Below are 25,044 nucleotides of genomic sequence, written 5' to 3' on the forward strand. Positions count from 1 at the left end.
ACATAAACATTAAAAAGAAATAGAATCATAATATTTTATTACTTTTTGTAGGACTATGTCTCTGAACTCAAAACTTGGCACTTGCAAAGCAGATGCTACACATTGAGGCACATCTGCAGTTCTGGAATCTTAGTAGTTTAGATAAAACTATCTAAAGGGAAAATACGGAAAATGATTATTAAATACACATTTCATTAGAAGAGCACAGTAAATAAAATATGATAAGGAGGATATTAAAAAACATGAAAATGTAATTTAAAATCCATGGTAATTGTTTTGCCCACTAGGAACCCCTCCAACTGAAGGATCTATGTGTTGTATGTAAAAGATATGTATGGTTGGGGAAAGGTTTCAAGGTATGAGTAAAAGCTTATTTTGAGATTTGTTAGCATACTGATTATTAAAGTGAAAAGGTGAAGAAAAATAGAGGAGATGAACCAATAGGGATTACAATACATATATACATGGAAATGTCACAAGGAAAATTCCTATGGAGCTATATTAAATGAACGAAAATATCAATTTTTTTCTTTTACAAAATCAGAGAACAGGAGGGAAGAACTTTCTCATTTCTGTCTGAGAGGATTGGAGGGAGAGCACATTGGGAAAAGGTGTGGGAGGGTTAATATAGTACAAATACTGTGTACACAAGTATGTAATGGAAAAATAATCCCTGTAGAGTCTGTTCCAGGAATGAGGGGAGAGTGGATAAAGAAAAAAAGTGGAATGGGTGAATTCAAGTATGATTTATTTAACATAATGTAATAACAAATGTAAATGCCACAATGTACCTCCATGCAGCACAACAACAACAAAAGAAAAATCCTAAAAACAGAAAAAAACCACAATTAGAAAAGTTAAAAAAGTGAAAGGGTGTGAATTTCTCATTTATGAGTTTTTCTCACCTAATAAAGTTTGTATTGGCAGAAAACTGAATTTTGACAAAAGGATACAAATTTTCAATTTGAGAAAATAAGTAAGTTAAAGAGATCTGTTGTAAAACATGGTGACCACAGTTACTAACAATGTATTGTGTATTTGAAAATTATAAGTGTTCTCATCACAAAAAGCTGGATGTGTAAGATAATGTTTATGTTATTTAGCCTAATTTATGTAGTCTTAAATGTACAGATATTTCAAAACATCACCTTGTATACCAGAAATATGCACACTTTTCACTTGTCAATTACCTATAATTTTTAAAACAATAATAAATTAGAAAATATAAGGTAAATTCATCTTTGTGTTTGACTACCTGAAATTGTCAAGTTTTCACTTATCAATTACCTATACATTTTTTAAAATTAGAAATTAGAAAAATAAGGTAAATTCATCTTTGTGCTTATCTACCTGAAAGTGCATAGGATGCTGTAAATTTTCTGGAGAAATAAGTCTATGAAAATAATTAATTATTGAGAATCTTGAGGTTAAGAACTTTTCTTTCTGGAAATTGTTTTTCCCAATAAAGTAATGTATTTACTCTTTTTAAAAGATTGTACTTCAAAACTGTGCAACATTTAGTTTTAAGAAAAATGGTTGTGTAGTGACATCTGTTGTAACAATGTCAACTATGTTATTTATACATTTTATTTCAGTTTGCAGAAATAATTAAGAACATATATAGTTATTGCTTAGTTTATCACCCACATAAATTTTTGATTAAATTGATTTATATTCCTCATTTAGTTTGTCATTTTCTAGTAAATGTTCTAGTCCTAATTTCAAAATAAATTTCATTCTATTATTCAGTTTTATGATATTAGAATCATTAGCAGTAACATATTTGTATTCCTCTGAGGAAGTCAGAGGATTCTCTTATTGCTGAAACCAGAAATTTTCTAATTTTTTTCTCTATTCTATGTCATCTAGTTATGGAATCTTAGTGACTTTCCTTGGGTATTTTTAATTTTTATCATGTTTTCACTAGTTGATATTTACTAAGGAGCTATCACAGTTCAATTTGGAAAATTAATGAGAAAATCTACAGTATATTATTGATGATATTTTATCTATATAATTTTCTAGAAACCATTTTAGGTTGGATGGTTTAGAATCAAGTACTTTAAGCAAAAGTTCCTTCCTTCTAATTTCATTTCCCTTTTGCAAGAGTAACTATTATTAAATAGTAAATGTAAAAGTCCTGTCCACTTCAGAACTATGGATGAATCCAAGACAGGGAGTTACATTTATTTGCAGAAAAAAAAGCAGTGTTTTAAGGGAGTTTTCAGACAGTAAAATTTGTTCATGTCTGTGTGGATTATTAATCAAACAATAACCAGAAACTCAAAATTATGTCAAAAATTTCACAAACTTTTTATGGCACCACTGATACTAGCTATCATATAGTCATTACCAAGCACAAGAGGTGCCAATGTTTCTTCCAAAGAGATATGTTTCCTGTTAGTTTTCTACTTATATAATATATTATGGCTTAGAAGAGAAACAGTATTCATCTTACTCTCCTATGAAATTAATTCTTCTTTTGGAAATGAATTTGTGTCATTTGAAATCATCCTGATACATAATGAAGGTTAGCTTTCTTGACTTTGATTTAGAAAAATTATGAAGATATGGAACTCTAATAATTTCTTATTAAAAAACGGACTGTTGATTTTAACATTATGAAGGAAGATATATTTATTGATTTTCATTTCAATAAAATTTTTATTTAAATATTATCTGTATCTTAAAATCATTATTAAGGTATTAACACATGTAGTCAAAAAATCAATTTCATTTTGTATTTTGCATACTAAATTAATTTGTTATATCCTTTTCATATGAATGTGTTTATTAGCACAATAAGTAACAAGAGGATGGGGACCAAAGTTTGAACTCAGGGTTTCATGCTACCAAAGCAGATACTCTACTGCTTGAGCCACACATTCAGTTCATTTTTTTTTTTTTTGGTCTGGCTATTTTAGAGATGGGGTCTTGCTAACTATTTGCCAAGAGTGGCCTCAAACTACAATCTTCCTAATCTGAGTCTCACAAGTAGCTAAGATTACAAGGATGAGCTACTGGTATCAGGCAAGTAATTTTACTTTATATTTGGTGATTTATTTTATATTTTATTATAATATACTATTGGAGGGACTTCTGTCACACTATAATGATTTAGAAATTATGAACTTTTAGAAAATTTTCCTTTTAAGGATATGTACACAATTTTAAGTTTTAAAGGATTTATTTGAAACTGAAATGCAACCTGAGTATTATTTACTTTCACTATAGACAATTATGATTGTGGGCTTGGCTATATTATCTACATTTTCATTAATATAAAAAGTGCTAAACTAAAATCATATATCTATTTTTAATTTCTTCAAATATTCAAATATTATAAATATCCATAGTGCAATATTTGAATAAACTTAAGGAAAATATAGTTGTTAAAATTTTACAAATCAGAAAAATATGAAATTTAAGAGATTCATGGATATTAACATCTTTCAATGTCCAAAATAAATTAAATAAAGACGATAGCATGTCTCAAGAGATAGGTGCTTGCCTAAGAAGTGCATGGCCCTATATTCAAAACCCACATCTGCCAAATAAAGAAATAAACATCTAAATTAATCTTACCTAAACGCCCTTGTTGATGTGTCCATGAATCTGTGAAATAGAACATGTGAAGAGATTGTGAGGAATAGATTATCTCAATAATTACACAGAAAATTATTATTACAGTCAAGAAGTTATTATTATTATTATTTGTTATGGACAAATGATGAAGGAAATGGTGGAAAAAGGGAATTCAATTATGATAAATTTGATACATTATAAGAACTTCTGTAAGTGCTACAATGTATTGCCACCCAGCACAACAATAAAAAGATGATAAAGTATATATTAAGTACATTTACATATTATAAGAGATTACCAAATTTATAACATTTCTTGAATGGTTTTTGTAATTGCAGAATGGTTTTTGTAATTGTAATTGCAGAGCTAGAGAATTTGGCTCTTTTACAGCTTGCTGCTGTAACAGTGTGTTACAAAGGAGGTGGACTCTATAATAGAAATTCTTTGTCTCAGTTCTGGAGCCCAGAAGTCAGAAATAAAACTGTCAGTTATATTGTTTTCTTCTAGGACTGAGAGAGACAATTTGTTCCTTGACTTTCTTATAGCTTTCCAATGGTTTGCTTGAAATCTGAAATGCACTGGCTTATGCATGCATCCCACTGATTTTTGCCTTGGTGCTAAAATAGCATTTTATCTGGAAGAGTCTGTCTCAAACTGTCCATTGTGTGAAGACATGAGTCACATTATATTAGCATACACCCTACTCCACTATCACCCCATCATAACCTCATAAATTACATTTGAGTTTACCCTAGTTTCAAACAATTTCACCGTCTGAGGCAATGGAGGTTAGGACTACAATATATGAGTTCGGAGGGATAATTCAAACCCAAGAAAACCTTTTAAAGTATTTTCAAATGTATAATTAATAACAATTGATATCTTTCTCATATTTGTTTTTAAATTGTTTATAGCGCTGCACAAAAACTTTTGGTACATTCTGTAACCTACTAGATCTTCCCTTTAACAGTCCAAGCATGTTACACCTAGATTTTTTAATATTGAAAATGAAAATGCATTATCACTTAAATGGAGGGTTTTGTTAATTTGTGGTTGTTGTAATTAATGATATATGTGTTTTGAGTGCTTTTTGATTTATTTCCTCCTTGTCAGCAAAAGTTTGATTTTTTTCCCTCATTTGCCTACATTATTTGGTGCTGACTTTAACTTCTTTTCAATTTTCACTGTATTGTTATGTTTAAGTTTATTATTTTAGAAGTTATTCTTCACCTTTCTTCATGAACAAATAATTTGGTAAATCTAAACTTACTATTTAATGCCAGTCTCACAAAAATATAGATATTTTAACATTTTTATTTTTTATAAATTTAATATTATTGCCCATTATTTTATTTTACTTTTATTGTAAACTTCCCCCAAGTAGACACCAATGTTACCTTCTTGTATATATACAGAGAGACAGATAGGTAATTTGAGATATCTATACATATTTATATATAAATAAATAAACATATATATATTTATACATATAAATAGTTTTGTACTTGTTCTAAAATTTTTATTTGTCTCATCATGATTAGTTATCTGTTTTATATCAATAACATATGGGATAATATGTTCTTCCTCTGGTTTCATACTTCTTTTTCATTGTTTTGATATGTGTGGTTGTTGGTAAAGCTTATGCCTTTAATTTGTCCCTATTCTTTAAAGATAATTTATTATTCACCAAAATGCTCTCTGTTCCTTGAATCTGGGAATGCATAAAGACTCACAGAAAAGCAAGATTAAACTTCAAGATGAACTTAACTGAGGAATTCCAAAATGGCAGCTAGAGGAAGAAAGCAGAAAGCGTTCCTCTTATAGTAAAATCTTGGAGAGACGCTGGAGACACACCTTGCAGGCAAAACCACCAAGAAGAGGCAAAACTTTGACCCCTCCATACCTCCAGCCAGCACAGAATCTCTACTTCACGTTAAATGGAGAAACCAGGAGGGCCCCCAGGCTACCAGTTGCCCGTGCCCAGATGGCTTGGGAGAAGTGGACAAGATGAGCTAAGTGGTAAGTGGTACTCAAACAGACAACCCTGGCCAGAACAGCATAGACCCCTGGACAGACCGACCTCCACCTGGGGAAAAAAGAGAAACTGAGTAATAAGCAATAAGAACAATAAAGACACGTTGCAAAGAGAGTGTGGCATACTGAGCACTGAAGAGGGGGTGAGGGGAATCCTTCCTGGAGCTGTAAATAAACAAGCCAGGCCTGGCCTGAGAGGCTCTGGTGGGAGCGGGGGTATGCGCCCAGCAACCAGGAGCAGGAAAGTTTGTGAGAATGGTGGAGGGAGGAAAACTCCACAGGAGAGGAGGGAAGATGCACTTCCCATGTGAGCTGTAAACAACCACACAGGCCAGAGAAAGCCTGTGCTTGGAAAGGGGAAAGCTTGTAGCAGTGGCTCATGCACAGGAGAGCTCTGAGTAAACAAAGCCTGTGGGGCCAGGTGATTGCTAAGCTCACCCCAGAGAGATCTGCATAAGTAATGCCTGCAGCAACAGCAGGCTGACATCAGTGGGCAGGCAAGCCACAGCCGCAGATACCATTCACAGACCTGTCTCCAGACTCTTTTTTTTTCTCTCGCTACCTTTGATGAGAAAACAACTGAACTACACCTGCAAGCTGAAAAACTTACTGAAACTGTATTGCATTTGAACTTGGGACACTTTGTGGGCTTTTTTTTTGTGCAGTGTTGTTCTACTTTATGTGTCCCCTTTGATGAGACAACTACAGAACAACATCTAAGGCACCATCTCCAGGATTGGAGACTGAGATGGACACCAAAATTATTAAGACTGAAACTTCATTGCATTTGAACTTGGAGGTTTTTTTTTACTTTCTATTTTTCATTTTGTTTTATCTTATTTTATATATATATATGTATATAATATATGTTTCATTTACTTACTTGTTATTTTTATTCTTATCATTATTCCTTTTATTTTTGATTCTCAATCCTCTCTCTGTCTCTCTAATGCCTGTTCAGCTTACTATCGATTAGTACACAAATGCTCCCTGTTTATATCTCTGAAAAGTTTTTGTTTGATTCTTTGTTTTGTTTTTTCCTACTGTTTGTTTATTTGTTTTTCCCTTTTTCTTTAACTTCTTTACTTTCCAGCTTCTCTCACCCTTCCATTCTAAATATATTATTACAAGCTAGAAAATACTTAATTGCATGCAGTACAGGGACAGTAACAACACTAAGGGCAATGACAGGAAGACAGAAAAAACAGGGAAACCAGTTTCCCAACAGCAAAAAAATTAGTACAGGAACCAGAGGGGAATGAAGAAAACAGATACTCAGATCCAGACTCCAACAAAATGAAGATAAACTATGCCAAAGAACCCAATGAAGCACATAAGAATAATCTAAAAGAAGACATACTATAGGTACTCAATGAGAATTTTATAGAGATGATACTGGATAGGGTCAACCATAATGTACAGGAGACACTCAAGAAATTCCAAGACATCAAAAATAGAGAATTTGAAAAAGCAAAAGAAGAAATAAAGGAAACCATAGAAGCACTGTATAAACACCAAAGTGAAAGAGAGAACATGATGAATAAACAGATAAATGAACTCATGACAGAAATAGACAACATTAAAGAGGAAACCAGCCAGGATATGGAAAACCTCAGAAAAAAGAACAAAACAGAACTGCAAAATAAAACAGAAGGCCAATCCAGCAGAATAGAACAAACAGAAGACAGAATCTCAGAACTTGAAGATGAAATGGTAATTACAGGAAAAACTGAAGAACTATTAATTAAACAACTCAAGACCTGTGAAAAGAAAATGCAAGAACTCACCAACTCCATCAAAAGACCATACTTGAGAATTATGGGCATTGAAGAAGGAGAAGAGGTGCAAGCCAAGAGAATGTGTAATATATTCAACACAATAATAACAGAAAATTTCCCAAATCTAGAGAAAGATATTCCCATACAGATGCAAGAGGCCTCCAGGATACCAAACAGACCAGATCAAAATAGAACTACCCCACAACATATCATCATTAAAACAACAAGTTCAGAAACTAAGGAAAGAATATTGAAGGCTGTAAGAGAGAAAAAACAAGTAACATACAAAGGTAAACCCATCAAAATCACAGCAGACTTCTCAACAGAAACATTACAAGCAAAAGAGCATGGGGTGAGATCTTCTGGGCACTAAATGAAAATAACTTCAACCCCAGGACACTCTACCCAGCAAAACTATCATTCCAAATAAATGGAGCAGTAAAAGTCTTCCATGATAAGCAGAAAGAAAAACAAAATGTCACCACAAAACCACCACTACAAAAGATTCTTCGAGGGATTCTGCACACAGAAAGTGAAACCCAACTTAACCATGAAAGACAGGAAGCACCAAAGCACAGGAAAAGAAAAAGCAAGAAAGTAGAGAGTAACCTCAATCTAGGTATACACAATCAAACCTTCAAACAACTAAGACAACTAAATGACAGGAATCACCACATACCTATCAGTACTAACACTTAATGTTAATGGACTTAATTCACCCATCAAAAGGCACCACTTGATGAAATGGATTAAAAAGGAAGATCCAATAATTTGTTGCTTACAGGAGACCCACCTCACTGACATCCTAAGCATAGGCTTAGGATGAAAGGCTGGAAGAAGATTTACCAAGCCAATGGCCCCCCAAAACAGGCAGGAGTCCAATACATATCTCTGAGACAGTAGACTTCAAATATGCATTGATCAAATGAGATAAAGAAGGACATTCCATACTAATAAAAGGGGAAATAGACCAAAAGGAAATAATAATTATCAACCTGTATGCACAATGTCAACACACCCAATTTCATCAAACATACCCTGAAAGACCTAAAAGCATATATCAACTCCAACACAGTGGTTGTGGGAGACTTTAACACCCCATTATCATTAATAGATAGGTCATCCAAACAAAAAAATCAATAAAGAAATCCATGATCTAAAATATACAATAGATCAAATGAACCTACTTGATGTCTACAGAACATTTCATCCAACTTCTACACCATATACATTCTTCTCAGCAGCCCGTGGAACCTTCTCCAAAATAGGTCATATTCTATGGCACAAAGCAAGCCTCAGCAAATATAAGAAAATAGAAATAATTCCTTACAGCTAGGATTACAGGCCTGCACCACCACCTTGTCCCTTTTGCAACCTAATTCTCGACAGATGCTTTTCCCAAAGTGGGGAAATTGAGGATCTAGTTTGTGGGGACACACATCTAACATTGTTCTGTACCATATATCTTTTAAATAATATGCAGGAAATTGTCTTTTACAGGTTTGGATAAACACCTCAGATGTTATATTGGTTGGTCTACGAGACTATCAGGTAAAAAAAAAAAATCTCATTTGAATTTGTACTGGGTCCTTGTTACTTAGTGGTTAATGTTTGAAATCACAGTATTGGCATCTTTGGCCAGTTCCTGCCCATAGGCTCTCTCACCATTCTGCCATTTAACATTATTATGGACCCTTGAGTCAGAGATTATGGCTCTTTTATTGTTCAGAATAATTCTCCAAGTTGATTAATAGTATATGTGTCTTGTGGGAAAATGCTTTTTTCTCTTACTATTTTAAATATACGATGCAATAAATAATCCCTGGTAGGTGTAGATAAAAACCACAGATCCTTCTGTTCTTGTTCATCTGAAGGCCATGTGTTAGATGCTCTAGGATGTTAAGAGATGGCGATTCCCCAACACTGGTCTGTGAAGTAATAATGGCTCAAGCTGACGTTTTTCACTGCTCTTATGGTAAAATGGCAAAACTGTCCATTTTCTTTAGCGGTTCTAAATTACATTTCCTAAAAAGAATGACAGCCTAGGGAGGTGGTGTTCATTTTACAAAGGAGTCTTCCTTTCTTGTTTTCCCCCACTTTCTTGTTAGGGCATGTCAGTTGTACTATGTGTGTGGGGGTCGTTCATCGTGATATTTCCATATATGCATGCAGTGCACTCTGATCACTTCACCCCATTACTCTTTGGGTCCCCCACAGTCCCCTCAGAAACATCTGTCTCACAGTTTGTTTGTTTATTGTTTGTTTCAGTGGATTTCATTATGACTTTTCCCTACATGCACACAATGTACTTTGATCCTATTCTCCCTTGGTAGAACAAAAATTTAGTAATCCTGTGGAGTTCCAGTCACTTACCACCTTAATGTATTTTTACTGGGGAGAAGGAGTTTTGCTGCATTGCCCAGGGTATCAACCTGGGTTCCGGGACTCAAGTGATCCTCCTGCCTCAACCTCCCGTGTAGCTGGCACTGTAGGTGAGCCCCCCCACACCCAGTTCATTACTTACGTCTTCATTTTTTAAATGTAATGGTCTGGGAAACTGTTATTCTAGGAATGCAGCTGAATAAGTCAACTCTTCCATTCTCTTGGGCCTTATGGTCTTTAGATAGCCTGCTGGTGGAGCATGGTGATGTGCATGCAAATGGTCAAAATACAAACTGTTCTTTAAGCATATGCTGTCAATTTAGGATGAGCACAAAAGCTGTGGTCATACATAGCCCTCTGTAAGCTCAAGCTTGAAACTGCATATGCTTTGTGAGTTTGTGAAATCCATTTGATTTTCATGTAGAAGAAACTCATCCCTTTTAAGTTATGATACTGTGAAGTTTCCAGTGTGTCTATTGCTGTGCTTTGCAGGTTTCTGTAGGTATCTGTTAGGTCTCACTGCCCTACACTTCAGGTCCTCTTATTTCCTTGTTGATCATTTGTCCAGTTGTTTCTTCTCATTATACAGTTGCCCTGTCAAGTCAGCTATTCAGTTTTTTACCTTTTATTATTATCCTAATTGCAGTTGGCTTAGCTGGAGGTTGAACTTGGTAGGCAGGCCAGCACTACTACTTGAGCCACCCCGCCAGCTCTTTTTTTTCTGCATCGGCCAATTTTGAGATAGGGTCCCACTTTATGCCGTGGGACGACCTTGGGCCGTGGTTCTCCTACTGGGCCTCCCTGTGCAGCCGGAACCACAGCCCCGTGCTACCGTGCCTAGCCATTGGTTGAGAGGGGGTCGTGTGAACTTTTTGTCTACCCTGGCCTGGAACCACTATCCTCCCGGATCTCCACCTCCCATGCAGCCAGGAACACAGACTTGAACAGCCATGCCTGGTTTGGAATTTGTTTCTTTGGAGAAGTTCTGTGTTTTCATTTTCATTTTCCATTTAGTGAGACTGTTGCAGGAATCTCAAGCTGAGATACAGGACACTGAGGCAGTTCAGCAGGAAGCAATGGTTTAATTGTGCCGGCACAGACCCAGTGGACTCGTGTCGTCCAAGGGCTGAGCCCCTGAGAGCAAAGGGGTCTCACGTTATATACCCTTGCAAGCAGGTTACAGAAGCAAGAAGCAAACCTCAGCCCACATTTGGCTGCAGGTGACTTTACTGGCTATTCCATTCCCCCAGGGCTATGTGAACTTCTTCATGTTTCAGTGTTTTATCTCTCTGCTTTGCCATCCCTTCCCCCTGCCTCATTACCAAACACAGCCTGTCTGTTTCTCTTCTGGTCCTCCTCCCTGCTATAAGACATCAGTGTCATCATCCCATCAGTATTTGTAGATGTGTTTTCCTTTAATTCTTTAAATGTATCTATAGTAGTTGATGTAATGTCCAACTTCTGGCCTCTGTAAGATATTTTTTGAGGTGACTCTTTTTTTGTCTTGTTGGAGGCCGTACTTTGTGTTCTCAAGGTCTCCTACTTTTTGGTGGTGTTATTGTTGAAAACTGAACATGTCAAATACAATGTAGCAAGTCTTAAATTGGTTGCTGTTGCTTTTTTGCTTAGTGACTTTTCTGAGCAAATTCTGTGGCCTTAACTGCTTGGTTCCTTTAGTGGACAGTTCATGTTTTTGGTTGAGATTTTGTTAGAAGCAGGAAGCCTGCCAGGTGTCCTGATACCACCAATAATCCTGGTACCTGGGAGGTGGAATGTGTAGGAGCCTGAGTTCACGGGTTAGTTACATGGCAAGACAGTCTCAAAACCCAACAACAGCAACTACGCACAATGGTAAGCCTCCCAGTCTATGAGGGTGACTTTGTACAAGTCGGGATACACCAAGCCAATCAACAGACCATTCATCCCTAGTTTTCATCTCGTGCTTTGCAGAGTCTCAAGATCAATCAGAGCTGAGATTAAGGCCTTTCAGGGGTAAGAGATTAGTGTCTTCTCTTTTGTGAGCATCTGCTCGGGCTTTCTAGATTCACAGAAGTGTGCTGGGGTGTTCTAATCTCCTATGGACATCGACTTCTAACACTTTTACATTTCTTTCGTTGGGTTTTTTTCCCCAGATGTTACCTCTGCTTAAAGGCATTGCATAGACTATTTTTCTCTGAATCCTCTGGACAAAGGGTGGTGGAATATTGCTAGTAAATAAGCTTTGAATTATTTCAAATAAAGGAAAGCTTTACTGTAAGGGGGAGCTTCCGGGTACTACGGAATAGCTCTGTAGAGAGTGGTGTTTTGACAGAGGTCAGAACTTGTTCTACATCTTCCAGTGGCTGCTGCGTTGCTGATTTTCATGGCTACATGGAACAGATATGAGAGGCATAGGAATAGAGTCTTAGGACAGGGCAGGTTAAAATACTAGAGAGCTTGGTCTTCTGACAGTCTCCCATTTTTCTCCAATAAGCACTCTTCAGATTATCACGTGCATTCGGTTATTTTCAGACTTCTGACAGAATGGATAGTGACAGACTTTGGCAGTATTCTCAACTCGTTAGAGAATTTCAGTGAGTCTTGGTGTCTGTCACAAGCCCCTCTCTTGGAGCAATAGCCCTTCTCTGTGAGGCCCAGCTAACTGGTGGCTAAAGAAAAACAGACTGGAGAAGTTGATGATATAATGGGAAAGCTTCAGTGTGCTTGTTCTGGGAAGACAGGTCTAAGGGGAGTTAGGAACAGCCTTGAGGTCATATAGCAGGGAAAGAACAAAGGCAAGACTTGGGTGTTTGCACAGCTAGTGCTCCTGGTGGGAGCATAATCTGAATAATCATCATCCCTGATTCATGACACGAAGTGCTGCTGCTCTGGTGGCAACCTCCCTTTGCTTCACAGGACGGACTTTGGTCAGATCCACAATGCCAGAATTAAAATAATCTGAGGGGGAAAGAGCAACTCAGAAAAGGACACTGTGTGAGAGACAAAGTGGAGTCTGGTTAACCATTGGATTCTCCTCCACTATGACTGTTCTGTGCCTCTGTTGTAATAGACTCAATCATATAGTAATTTTCTTTTATAAAAACTTCCAAAGTAGAAAGTTACAGGTTTTCTTTGAAACTACATATTTTTCATTCAAATTTGAATCCCATGTGCATTTTAATAAAATCTTTGTGTATTTGTCTGCACATACAATTTTGGAAATACTGGTTCACTTCATATGGTCAGTGAATCACCATGATTATTTTACTTGCCTCTCTTTGGATTTCTTTGCAATTAATTGTAAGGCATCAACAGGAACTTCTGCCCAATCACCAGTCTAGCTGAGTCAGGTTCTTTAAAAGTTGAGCATTTTAAGTCTGTGCTTCTCAGGGATGTTTGCACCAAAACCACCCATTGGAAAGAGCTTTTCAAAATTCAGTTTCTGAGGGTATGCCCCACATCTACTCTCAGTCTTAGAAAGGAGTTAAGTATTTTGAAACTGCACAGATCATTCTGATTGGCAATAAATCCTAAGAACCAGTTGCAAACATGAAAAGTCTGGCTGTGCAGCTGCTAACATGGAAGCATTAGCACTTTGTATTATCTTGTCACTCTGTCTCTTGGTTCTCTGGTGACAGCAGAATTACCCATGGTAGGCCATCTTACATGATGCTGCCAAGAGAAGATGTGTATAACATCGTTTCTGGGAATGTTCTCAGTCTCAGTCACCTGGTGCCAGAGTAGCATTTTAATCTTTAGTAATGAGAGGTTTTACGATGTGGGCGAGAGCGTTTTAGCTTAGTCTGCAGGTTGCAGAGCATCCCAGACCTGTGAAGGTAAGAAAGCAGCAATTGTGCAGAAAGTTTGTTGTTTAGAGGTCCAGGTGTCTGGATTTTGTCACAGTAAGTCTCTGCTTCACATTTTCCTGAGAGCTCTTCTGATTGTGACCTTTCCTACAATCTAGGAATGGCCAGTACCCAGGGAAAGGGCTGAAACATTTTAACTAATTCTATACAAAGTCATTAAGATAGGAAACAGGATGCAGGGAGAAAATAGTTACACAAGCATCAACTGAACAGAATAATGAGGGAAGCAAAAGCCACTCAGCTCAGGCCCAACTTCACACTGATATGTTTTTCTAGAACCCATTATACTCTTTTTCAGTTTTCAATTGTGTTTCACTGACAAAGTTCACATTGCAGTTTTTGTGCTTCAAGAGACTTCTAATCAAAAGTATTACTAAGTAAGATGAAGGGGAAGGTTGTCTGTTCTGCTTTTATGAAGATTAAATCTGTAAAAGGTCCTTTTATGAATTGCTATTAGTTATATGCACCCTACCCTTCTTTTTGTTAATTTACACCCAAAGGTTGTTTGTGTTTGTTTGTTTGTTGTGGTACTGGGGTGTGAACTCTTGGCCTACACCTTGAACCACTCCACCAGCCCTTTTTTGTGATGGGATTTTTTTAAGGTAGGGTCTCCTGAACTATTTTGCCAGCACTGGCTTCAAACTGCGATCCTTGTGATCTCTGCCTCCCCAGCGGGTAGGGTTACAGGCATGAACCACTTGTACCTGGCATTTGTTTGTTTGTGAAAGACGCACAAGTTTGTAAGTAAACACGGAGTGAGTTTTTCCTTAGTGTGTGTAACTTGAAAAGAGTTAGGAAACAAATGATACTTTGTTCTCACCAGTTTAAAACATTAATTATTTCTAAGGATAAAAAAGCTGATGTAATTTTGAAGTGTAATGCAAATGAAGCTAGAAGCCAGAAGGCATACGGAGAGCTTCCAGAACATGGTAATGTCTATAGTGTTACCAAATGCTGTCATGTGCTGTAATGGTTCCTTAGGGATAACATGAGGGATTTTGGTAGAATTGGGTCTGTTGTGTGTTACAAAATTTTAAGTATGGTAGCATTTTAGAAAGTTAAGTAGGAATCACTAAAAAATGTTCTTTTGGTGAGCAGTTGGTGAGTTTATAAGCTTTGAATATAGAGCATCCAAGAATGCCATTTAGGAAACTTTTTCTTACTCTCTCCTCCTTTTTTGGTACTAGGGTTCTCCTCCTTCTCCTGCTCCTCCTGCTTCTCCTCCTCCTCTTCTTCATCCCTTCTCTTCCTCCTCCTCCTCCTTCTCTTCCTCATCCCCACCTTCTCCTCCTCCTCCTCCTTCACTTCTCCTCCTCCTCCTCATCCCTGCCTTCTCCTCCTCCTCCTACTTCTCCTCCTCCTTCTAATTCTCTTCCTCATCATCCCTGCCTTCTCCTTCTCCTCCACCTTCTACTTCTCCTCCTCATCATCTCTGTCTTCTCCTAGTCCTCGTACCTGCCTTCTCCTCCTCCTCCTCCTACTGCTCCTCCTCCATCTACTTCTCCTCCTCCTCCTCCTCATCTCCACTTTCTCCTTCTCCTCCTCCTCCTTCTACTTCAACTCCTCCTTTATCTTGTTTTCCTTCTTTCTCCTCCTCCCTGTTCTCCCCCTCTTCCTCTCTTCTTCTCCTCCCTTCTTTTTTCCTCCTTTGCTTCTCTTCTTTCTTTTTTTCTTCTTTCTCCTCCTCTGGCTTCTTTTCTCTTCCTTCTTCTTTTCTCCCCATTCTCCTTCCCTCCTTTTCTTTCCCTTCCCCTTCTCCCTCTCCTTTGTTCTCTTTTCTTCATGCCCTTCCTCTTGCCCCTGCCTTTTTAAATACTGAGTTTTGAACCCAAGACTTCTGTGATGCTAGGCAGGCACTTGATCCATGCCTCCAGAACTGAAGGTATTTTTTAAAAATACAGTCTCATATCTTAGTCCAAGATGAGCCCAGACTGTGATCTCCTACCTATGGGTTTCCACGCAGTGAGGGCCACAGACCTGGCTCATTTGCAGAGGTGTGATCTGAACAATTTTCTTTTTGCCTGGGCTGGCATTGAACCATAATCCTCCCAGTAGCTGGGATTATAGCTGTGAGCCACTGTGCCTGACCCCTGATAGTAGATTTGAACTCAGGGTCTTCGGGTCACTAGTCAAGTGTACTACCTCTTAAGTCACACCTCCAGGTCAGTTGCTTTCACTTGCTTTTCAAATAGGGTCTGTGGTTTCCTCAGGCTGGCTTCTGACCACCGTCCTAATTTCACAATTAGGATTATAGGAATCATCTACCACACCCAGTTTATTGTTTTGAAATAGGGTCTTGCTAACTTTTTTGATCAGGCTGGTCTCAAAATATGATCCTCCTTACTCTACCTTCTTAAGTAGCTGGCAACTTTATTTTGTTACTTCTTTTAATAGGGGGTTTCACTATGTACCCAGATGAGATCCCCCTGCCTCAGTCTCCTGAGTAGCTTGGGTTGCTGGTGTGCTGCACCATTCTCAAGAGACTGGCAGTTTTCATGTAAGCATCACCAATTAGGATACTTGTTTTGATTTTTATAGAGAACAATGTTCTCTTATGTGTTGGCATGGTTAGGAGTTGTGTGGTTTTGTATTGCAGTGCTGGGATTAGAACCCAGGGCCTTCACATAATGTAGTACTCAACCACTGAGCTACATCTTATCAGTCAGAAAGATTTATTCAATTCATGCTTACGCATAAGAAATAAAACCAAAACAGAGCTGCTACACTTAAACTGCCAATAATTTCATCAGGATCCTCATGTTACATTCCCAAGCCCTTCATGATTCATGATTGTATCTACAGGGTATATAAAACAAAAATACTTATTTTCTTTCTGAAAGGCCAACATAAAGCATTGTCACTTGAAAACTTGGAAAGACTAAACTAAGACCATGCATGAATTTGTAAGCCCCATTGTTTTCTTTACAGGCAAGCTAGTTTATTTTTAATTCCAGTGCATTTTATCATAAAAATAGTAAGATTCTTCCTAACAATGATGATCCTCATGAAATTATTGGCCTTTTTAAAACTAGCAGCTCTTTTTGCTTTTATGTCTTACAGGTATTTGACTAAGTCTCTCTGACTGGTGAGAACTCGCATACTATGAGGATATTTCTAGGCCTTTCTCAAATCCTTTCTGAAGGATATTTTGAAGGTTTTCAGTGAGTCTAATCAGAGTCTGTCGGCTTTACTAAAATACTCTTTTGAACAAAAGAACACATGGCTCTTGTTTTTGTAACAATTTTTAAATGAATGATCATCTGGGGGACTTTTATTAATTTGATCTCTGGGATTTTTGGTAAAGAAACCTGCATGAATTGAAATAAAGAATGTGTATTGTTTTATGTCAGACCCATTTCTTTTCTTAATAATACTTAATAATATTTTGATTATTCAGTGGGCATCTTTGTTATTGTATGTTTAGCTAAAGTCAATGAAACGGACACATTTGGTCCCAGAGAGGATGATGAAATCCAGTTTGATGATGTCGGGGATGATGATGAAGACATTGATGATGTAAGTATTATGACCCTTACAGATGTTTTGTGTATGTTCTTTATGGATTATGTGTCTTATCTGGGAGAAAGTCCCCTTCTTACCCTGATATTTTCCTTTGGCTTCATTATGCTGAATACATAAATTTAGGATATGTTTCTGAGCTTGAATATTCAGTACTTGAATATTTGGAACTAGCCAGAAACAAGCTGTTTATTCTCTGATTTATAATCCCTTGGGATATTTCTTTCTCTCAAAATCAGGATTAGTTTTGGCAGAAGCCGTGCCATAATCCTAGCTGTTTTAAGGAAGAGTACGTAAAGAGGTAGTCGTTGACAATTTCTTTTGTGTGTGTGCGTTGCTGGTAGAGGGGTCAGCATAGTGTCTTCCAAGAATTTTAGCAGTTTTGAGCTCATGCCTTTTCTGAAACAAAATATTTGTGTTAAAAAGACTTATTTGATACAGCGTTGAAATTGCAGCATCCTTTGACAACCTTCTTTCAACGGAGGCATGTTGTCAGGATCCTGTTATTTTATCAGGTATCACTGTTGCCCTAAACCTCATTTGGAGTTGCTGTGTGATTAATTTGTGAAAAACGGCTGTTCTTCCTAGCATAAAGTAGTGAGCTCACAAGAGTACTATGTTTTTTAGTGTTCTTTTGCTGTTCTACATTTAAATGAAATTCCTTGATACACATTTACTATGACAATTGCTTATGTGTTTATATTCATGTTTATGTTTGTAAACATAAACATGTATAAGTAATGCTTAGCAAGCCCTCTGCCACTCACCTTTATCCTTAGCCCTTCATTGTTGTATCTGCAGTATATTTAAGTCAAAAATATTTATTTTCTTAAACGTATGTATACCTATCCATTCACACACACACACACACACACACACACACACACACACACACATACACACTATCCCATTCCAAACCATTTACATTACTTATACTGTGAATGTGTGTGTGTAACTGGGATGGCAGTATAGCTTACAGTTCAGTGAGGTTCTTCTTTTAATTCCCCAGTAATGAAAATGTATAAAGCCAAAATAATGAGTGTTTGATTAGACACTAAGTTGAAATTTTAGAATACGTAGAGTAACTTTTCAAAAAAGATTGCATGTGGCATAATTACCAGAGCTTGTCAAAAATGCACAGGGCAAATTTGGGGAAGTCAGTTGGGTCTCAGGTGACCCTGATGTTCACACCTCATGGAGAATCCTTGATCAAAAACAGTGATCTCTAAAATTTTATTCCCTAATGTCTTTGTAAGAGCATCTTCAAGCTATTCAAAGAAGTTGAAAATTTTCAATTCAAGTAAACATCAGCTAATTTTACAACTTGCATTTGTTTATACGTGGTTTATCATACCATCCTATTTTCTATTTTTACATTATTCCAAACCACTTACATTACTTACACTGTAAAATAGCATACCCTCTACCCCTATTCTGTACCACTATTGTGTGTGTGTGTGTTTATAAATTGTATGTACAAGTTTTAAAACATACATCACTCCAATGTTACATAAGTCTTAAAGCTATCTAAGTGTAAAAAGGAAGAATGATGAGTAGTGAACATGTTCTTCTAATTTCTTTGTACACTTCTCTTTCGGGACCCTAAGCCAAAGGAGTCTTATGACAAAACAATATTAATGATACTTTCCTGAGATAAGAGACTGACGTATCATGTCACTATTGGGTTGTGGTTTAAGGGCAGATCTGAACATTTTGTCAGCTGACCTTAGTTTTAGATAATTAAAGATCCTGTCCAGACTGTATGTGTTAATACAAAGCTGTGTGCACAGATTAGATAGACTAGATGAGAGTGTAGGCACACTAACCATGTTTTCCAGAAAATATAATCTATGCAACTATTTCTTCTGGAACACTTTGAGTGGGCTGAGAGGGGAAGGGATTGGAAAGAAGTGGGACTATCAAGGAAATTTGGTATTTTGACTATTTCATAAAGGCTGCTTTTGTTTAAGACCTGAGGACTCTACTACTTCTAGAGCAGCTCTCTTTTTACAGCTTTGAACATCTGCAAAAATTTAAATTACACTAAATTAAAATTAAGTTAGGGTAGATTTAGTGTTGCTCCTGTGACCAGATTGACTCAAATTAGAGAATTTGGTTTAGCGATACTTCTATTCAGAAAGAATTATATATATTCCTTAGTGTGTATGATCAGCCTCAACACAAGCAATCTCTAGAAACAGAGCAGGAAGGAGATGCTAAGTTGTATTGTGGATATTATGGATAGTGTGTAACACATATAAGGATATTCTGCATAACATATAACATTCTGAAAGCGAGAAAGATATTCTGGCAACAGAGAGAAATAGAGGAAAATTTGATATACAGAATGTTCATAGAAATTTAAGGGCATCTTACATTGCGTAGAATGTTGTAATGATTATTTTCATCCATCTCCTGTTCTTCTTGCTTCCAGATCTAAACTGAACCCAATGTGTTATATCCCAAGTATTCTCAGGGTCGTTCTACATTCGGGATCTTGGTCGTCAGCTGTTAAGAGTAAGACTTCATTTAGCTTGCCAAGGAAAGCAGATTGGTTTGTTTGCATTTTAAAAAGTATTTGTTATATTTCTTTGAAGACTGAAGATGTTGTGTTAACTGACATGTGAAAACATAGATGTAATGCTACCATGTGCACTGATAAACCAATACTTCATTTCTAGTAAACGAATGCCATCACTCAGTTGTTTCCCTTGTGACCAGAATGGATTTTAGCCGCTTTCAGAACCGTTATGTTCTAATTATCTGGACGTTCTCTGGAGACTTTTTAAATCTAATTTATAAATTTTTAGAATTCATCAACATAAATCTGCATTTGGAGTTGAAGAATATCGATCTGTTTTTGAAATGCATGTACCCATCTGTATTCTTAAAACTTCGGTATTTTATACATTCTTGTTTGTCATTTACATTGCCACTGTACCAAAAAAAAAAGCATTTTCAAAATGTAAATTTAAAAGCATGGGTAGCAATTTGGGGTTTGTAACATTAGCAGCTGGAGAAATTGAATACTAAGTGATAACCAGTTATCTTGAGGTTTTAAGGGAAAAAGAAAGTGAAAATAACTACGCTGTTGTATTTACATAGAAAAGTTTTGAAACAAGACAGGTTGTAGTGGTACATAAAACATTTACTTTTACTTTTACAAAATAGGTTAGGTAAAAATGTCATTTTACTCTAATTAAATTGCATTGTACAAGTGAAGAGCCAATCTCATAATAAAAGAGGTCTCTGTTTTCCTGATGCAAGACTCACGGAAATAAAACTATAATCAAGTGTCACGTTGAGCATCTGGTCTTCTTACTTTGTGTTACTGGCATGTTGTTACACGTACTGATATGATACACATACTGGCACATCTGACTAGCAATTTGTATCATAGTCTCTGTTTTTAAGATTTGCTTATTTTATAAATTTGTTAACTCTAATAAAGTGAGGTCTGGCACACAGTTCAATCGTCTACGTCTTTAAGGAAACAGAGTCATTGATCAGTTTGTAAAACATTCTCCCAATTATTTTCACAACTGAAAATAAGGGAATACAACTTCACATGGCTTTGTAACACAAAGGTAACAACTATGAAGATGAATAAACCTGCATTTGACTGTGTCCCATTTTGCCATACATCACAAACACACCAACACCATAGATTGAAGATACGAGGCCAGGTTATTTATTTCCTGAAATAAGTAAAATAAGAAATATAAGTACACGGTGTAGTTTGAAGTTCTTACTCTGTGGAGTTCTGAACACTGACATAGGTGGGATGTGTCTTGAGAGTAAGGACTGCTTTTAACACTTAAGTAAGCAGATTTAACGAGCTGACTTACCGTCAGTGTTGATGAGTAATCAAAACTCACATTTCAGAGTAATACATTAAGGGAAATTGCTGAATTTACAGGGTATATCCTTTTGCCCTACTTTGCCTAAAGCTTAGAATTGTGCTTCATGAGTGTAAAACTGCTCTAACGCTTTTCTTCTAGCGATACGGTTTGTCTAAAGATTCTTTGAAAAGACAACTGTGGTTGCAATTTGTGGATCTTTGTTGTGAGACAATTTTCTTGCTTTTGGTTGAAATTCCATTTTACCACTTCATCCTGGAAAGTCTAAAATTGCAATTTAACATTAAAGCAGGAATAAGTCACAGCTCTATGTACTCTACTTGAAGGAGTTGTTTTGAAAACATTGTGTGGAGATTTTCTGCTTTCATGGCTTTGATTATGTTCTAAATGGTTTTAGGCATTGTTAGCATAAGCTGTGTTATTTGTCAGAGTCTCTGGCTCTGTCTGTAACAGTAGCGCAGACCTGATACAACTGTCTTCCAGACAGTGGTATGGGCCTACATACTTCATCACCACCTATCTGACACTCAGACCAGTCAGGACAGCAGTGCATGTTCAGATAACATAGGGGGTCACCTGGCAGTAAGAGTCACATAGATGTGGTGACACCAAATGCTGTTAGTACTTAGGGTTATTTTTTTTTCTCAGAAATGATACTTTAACCCCACAATCATTCATACCTGGAATAGGGCAAAAGCCTGGGGTTCCTTTCTGCCTGAGTCAACTGTTGTGTCCATTACAGAACAAATGGGAACTGGATATGGTTTGAGCTGGGCAAATAAATTCTTGGGACCTTCTTTGCTCATGTGATACCCAGGGCTTTTCTCCTAGACCTCTTCAGCTGAGTGGCCTGTGGGTGCAAGTTGAAGTATGAATCTGTGGCCAGGCAAACTTTCTGTTGGAATTCTTCTGGCAGTACCTCGAGGATGGGGCAACAATAAGTCTGTTTACACTGCTCAGTGTCACATCAGCCTGTACTGTAGAGGGACAGGAGTAACTCAAAGGTTTTCTTGCCCTACCTGTTAGTGACAGGCATTTGTACACTATGCATGAGGGAGGGGTGAAAGAAATACATCTTTCTTTGGTTGTGGCACTGCTGTGAATCTGCATGTGATGAGCATTGTCCATGTGTTTTCCTATGATGTTGTTGGAATGTCTTCTTTTTACCTCAGATGTTGTTTGAGTTATCTCTCTTGTTGTGTTTTAATTCGTTTAGCATAGGTTCGTGTCCTTCATTTTCCTTTCGTGAGGAACCAGAACTTTATTCCAATGATCTTTTATATTTTTGTCTCCATTGCATTTTTCCTGCTCTGATCTTAATTTCTGTTACTTTTGGATGAAGACCGCTCTTGTTTCACTTGTATCTTGAGATGCAGTGGTAATCTGTTCCTTCATGTTTTTAAATATTTTTTTATGGTGTACTTTTTTGATTTGGACATTGACTGCTATGGACTTCCTTAGTAGTGCTTTTGCTACATCACATAGGTTTTGATATTTAGTGTCTCCATTTTTGTTTTATCAAGAAGAACTTATTTTTTCTTATTTCCTATTTAATTCCTTTGTTGTTCAAAATTAAGCTGCTTATTTTCCATCTATTTGTATGGTGTTTAAAGTTTTTGTGTTTGATTTCTAACTTGATTCATTATGGTCAGAAAACAAACTTCCCATGAATTCCGTTTCTAAAAAATTGTTAAGACTAGGCTTATGAGCACTCATAATCTATCCTAGAGAATGTTCTATGTGCTATTAGGTAAAATGTGTATTTAACAGCTCTTGAATGTAATAATGTGGGTATTTGTTAGGTCCATTTGGTACCAGGTGCAAGTTAACTTGTATGTTTCTTACCTAGTATTTTTGCTAATTTTCTGGAAGGCCCTGAAATCTTCCCATCTGTGGTGCTCACTTTCATTCTTTTTTAGCTGTAAGCAATCTGACCAGGTGTGGCTGCAATCTACAGCACAAGTGTAGATATGGTGTTAGCTACTACTGTTTTTCTTTCTTTCTGCAGATACTGTGGGCTAGTGGGACTTTAGCCTCTTCCTAAGTCTGGATCTTTTATCATCCCAGTTCTTTAAGGAAGAAAATCTGCTAGAGTTTGAGTAGGAATGGGTTGTGGACAGAGGTGGACTTAATTCTTCTCAACTGAGTTGTGGGGATAGCTCAGAGGGAGAATACCCGACTCTGGAATATGTGGGCTTGGTCTCAGTTCCTAGCAATGGAAAAAACAATGAAAAGGAGAACAAAGGAATAAAACCATAAGGAAAAATGAGAGATAAAAAATAAAATTGTAAAGGTAACTCAAAAGAAAAAACCCAAACAATAAGTGATAAAATAGATTGAAAGAGAAAACTGAGTGAAACTCGTCCTAACTTGGAAAAGCAATCAGGGGTGGATGCTATGGAATATGACAGTCTAATCTCTGAGTGTCCCAGGTGCCCTGTATGGGAGGAGTAGGGGCTCATGACTGTAGCTTATTGAGTTTTCTTTCAGCTTTCACCAAGTGAGTTCATGCAAAATGCAGGCTGTGCCAGGTGACTTGCTGAACCAATGAAGGTGAAATGCTAGCTGTCAAAAGTATATTTTCTCTGAAGGTTTTTAGTCTGCACACTGGCAATGTGGTCAATCCCCAAATCGAGAATCTCTCATATGGCTGCTACCTCCCCAGTCAATATGACATGGTGCCCACTGAGACCCTGACAGAACAAAGGAAGACTATTGAAAACTGTAAGAAGTGCCAAGTGACTCCCAAAGGCAAACTTACCAACACTACATTAGACCTATTGGCTAAAAAACTAAGTCATGAAAGCATGGAATGATATATTTCAAGCACTCTGGGTGATTACTGTGATTACTATATCCAGCAAAGTTATTCTTTAAAACTGACAGAGAAATAAATACCAAGAGAAGCACAAACTAAAGTAATTTATGACCACCAAGTCACCATTGCAAAGGATTCTTAAAGGAATCTTACAGAGAAGAGGAAGACAGATAGTCACAACCATGAGAGTGTGGGAGAGAATAAATCTCACTGTAGATAAGCAAGTGAAAAATAGGAAGGAATCAAAGACTAACAACTTAGTAAACCTCAAAACCTCTAAGACAAATAAGAAAGAAAAAAAGCAGTGCTAGAGTCAAACAGGACAAAAACTAATTTCATCTATTTCTTCTTGCATTTCTACTAGTTTTTGCTTCATGTTTGCCTCAGGCTCTGTCATTTGGCACTGCAATATTAGGAGTTCTTTCAACTACTTGTATAATTGGCCAGTTTCCTCTTATATGATACCCCTCTCTATATCTTACAATTTTGCTTTGTTTGAAATCTCTCATGAAATTAGTAGAGCTTCCCTACCTTTCTTTGATTTGTACCAGCATGGTGAGATTTTTTGATTCTTTTATTTTTGATCAATACTTGTAAAAACATGGCAAGTCATTTTTTTACGCAACATACAGTGGAGTCTGTTTTTTAATCTGAAAATCTCTGACTTTTTATTTTGTTTTGGTTTCGGCAGTAGTGGGGATTGAATGCAAGGCTTCACATTTGCTAGGCAGGCATTCTACCACTTGAGCTGCTTTGGCAGCCCCTGTGATCATGGACACTTAAAGTGCTATACATAAATTAATTTCTATTGTATTTGTTACTGTTTTCTGTTTGCTTGGTAACCTGCTCTTATGTCCCCGTTTCTGTCTTCTGCTCTTATAACCTCCTACTAGGGTAAATTATGTGATTCTATATTTCTCTATCTTGCAGAAATTATACTTGTTTTAAAACTTTTCAAAGAGGTTGCCTGAAATTTGAAATACACGTATACAACTAATCTAAGTTCACTTTCAAATGTACTATACCATTTAAAAGTAGTGCAAGTATCCAACGTAACAAAATATTTCTGATTCCTCCTTCCTGTCTCTTGTGTCACTTTCATTTATTTCACTTGCACATAAACCATGATCACTGCATATATTCTCACTATTACTAGTTTAAGTAAATTTCTTAAATCAGTTAAGAAGTTAATTCTTTGTCCTTTTCTGTTTTGGTGTGCAACT

At 36.8% G+C, this 25,044-nt stretch overlaps 1 protein-coding gene across 11 annotated transcripts in view; it reads left to right on the top strand.

Annotated features, from left to right (window-relative positions):
• LOC141419891 (eukaryotic translation initiation factor 1A, Y-chromosomal-like) overlaps window positions 1–20,425 on the top strand; it is a 41,611-nt gene extending 21,186 nt beyond the window's left edge. For 4 of the 11 annotated variants that reach the window (XR_012444615.1, XR_012444617.1, XR_012444616.1 and 1 more), the window contains 4 exons: window positions 2,925–3,030; window positions 5,257–5,604; window positions 8,898–8,948; window positions 17,049–17,140. Coding sequence is in view for 3 of the 11 variants with exons in the window: in XM_074064032.1 (XP_073920133.1) it covers window positions 8,898–8,948; window positions 14,472–14,553; window positions 17,049–17,263 (348 nt within the window). In the remaining 8 variants the exon portion in view is untranslated. Of the gene's footprint in view, window positions 1–2,924; window positions 3,031–5,256; window positions 5,605–8,897; window positions 8,949–14,471; window positions 14,554–16,018; window positions 16,122–17,048; window positions 17,804–19,577 lie in introns of those variants that run through there. The other 7 variants (XR_012444618.1, XR_012444614.1, XM_074064035.1 and 4 more) reach the window with 7 other exon arrangements.
• The last annotated feature ends 4,619 nt before the right edge of the window (window positions 20,426–25,044 follow it).

Source organism: Castor canadensis, chromosome X, assembly GCF_047511655.1.
Source record: "Castor canadensis chromosome X, mCasCan1.hap1v2, whole genome shotgun sequence".
Lineage (NCBI taxonomy): Eukaryota > Metazoa > Chordata > Mammalia > Rodentia > Castoridae > Castor > Castor canadensis.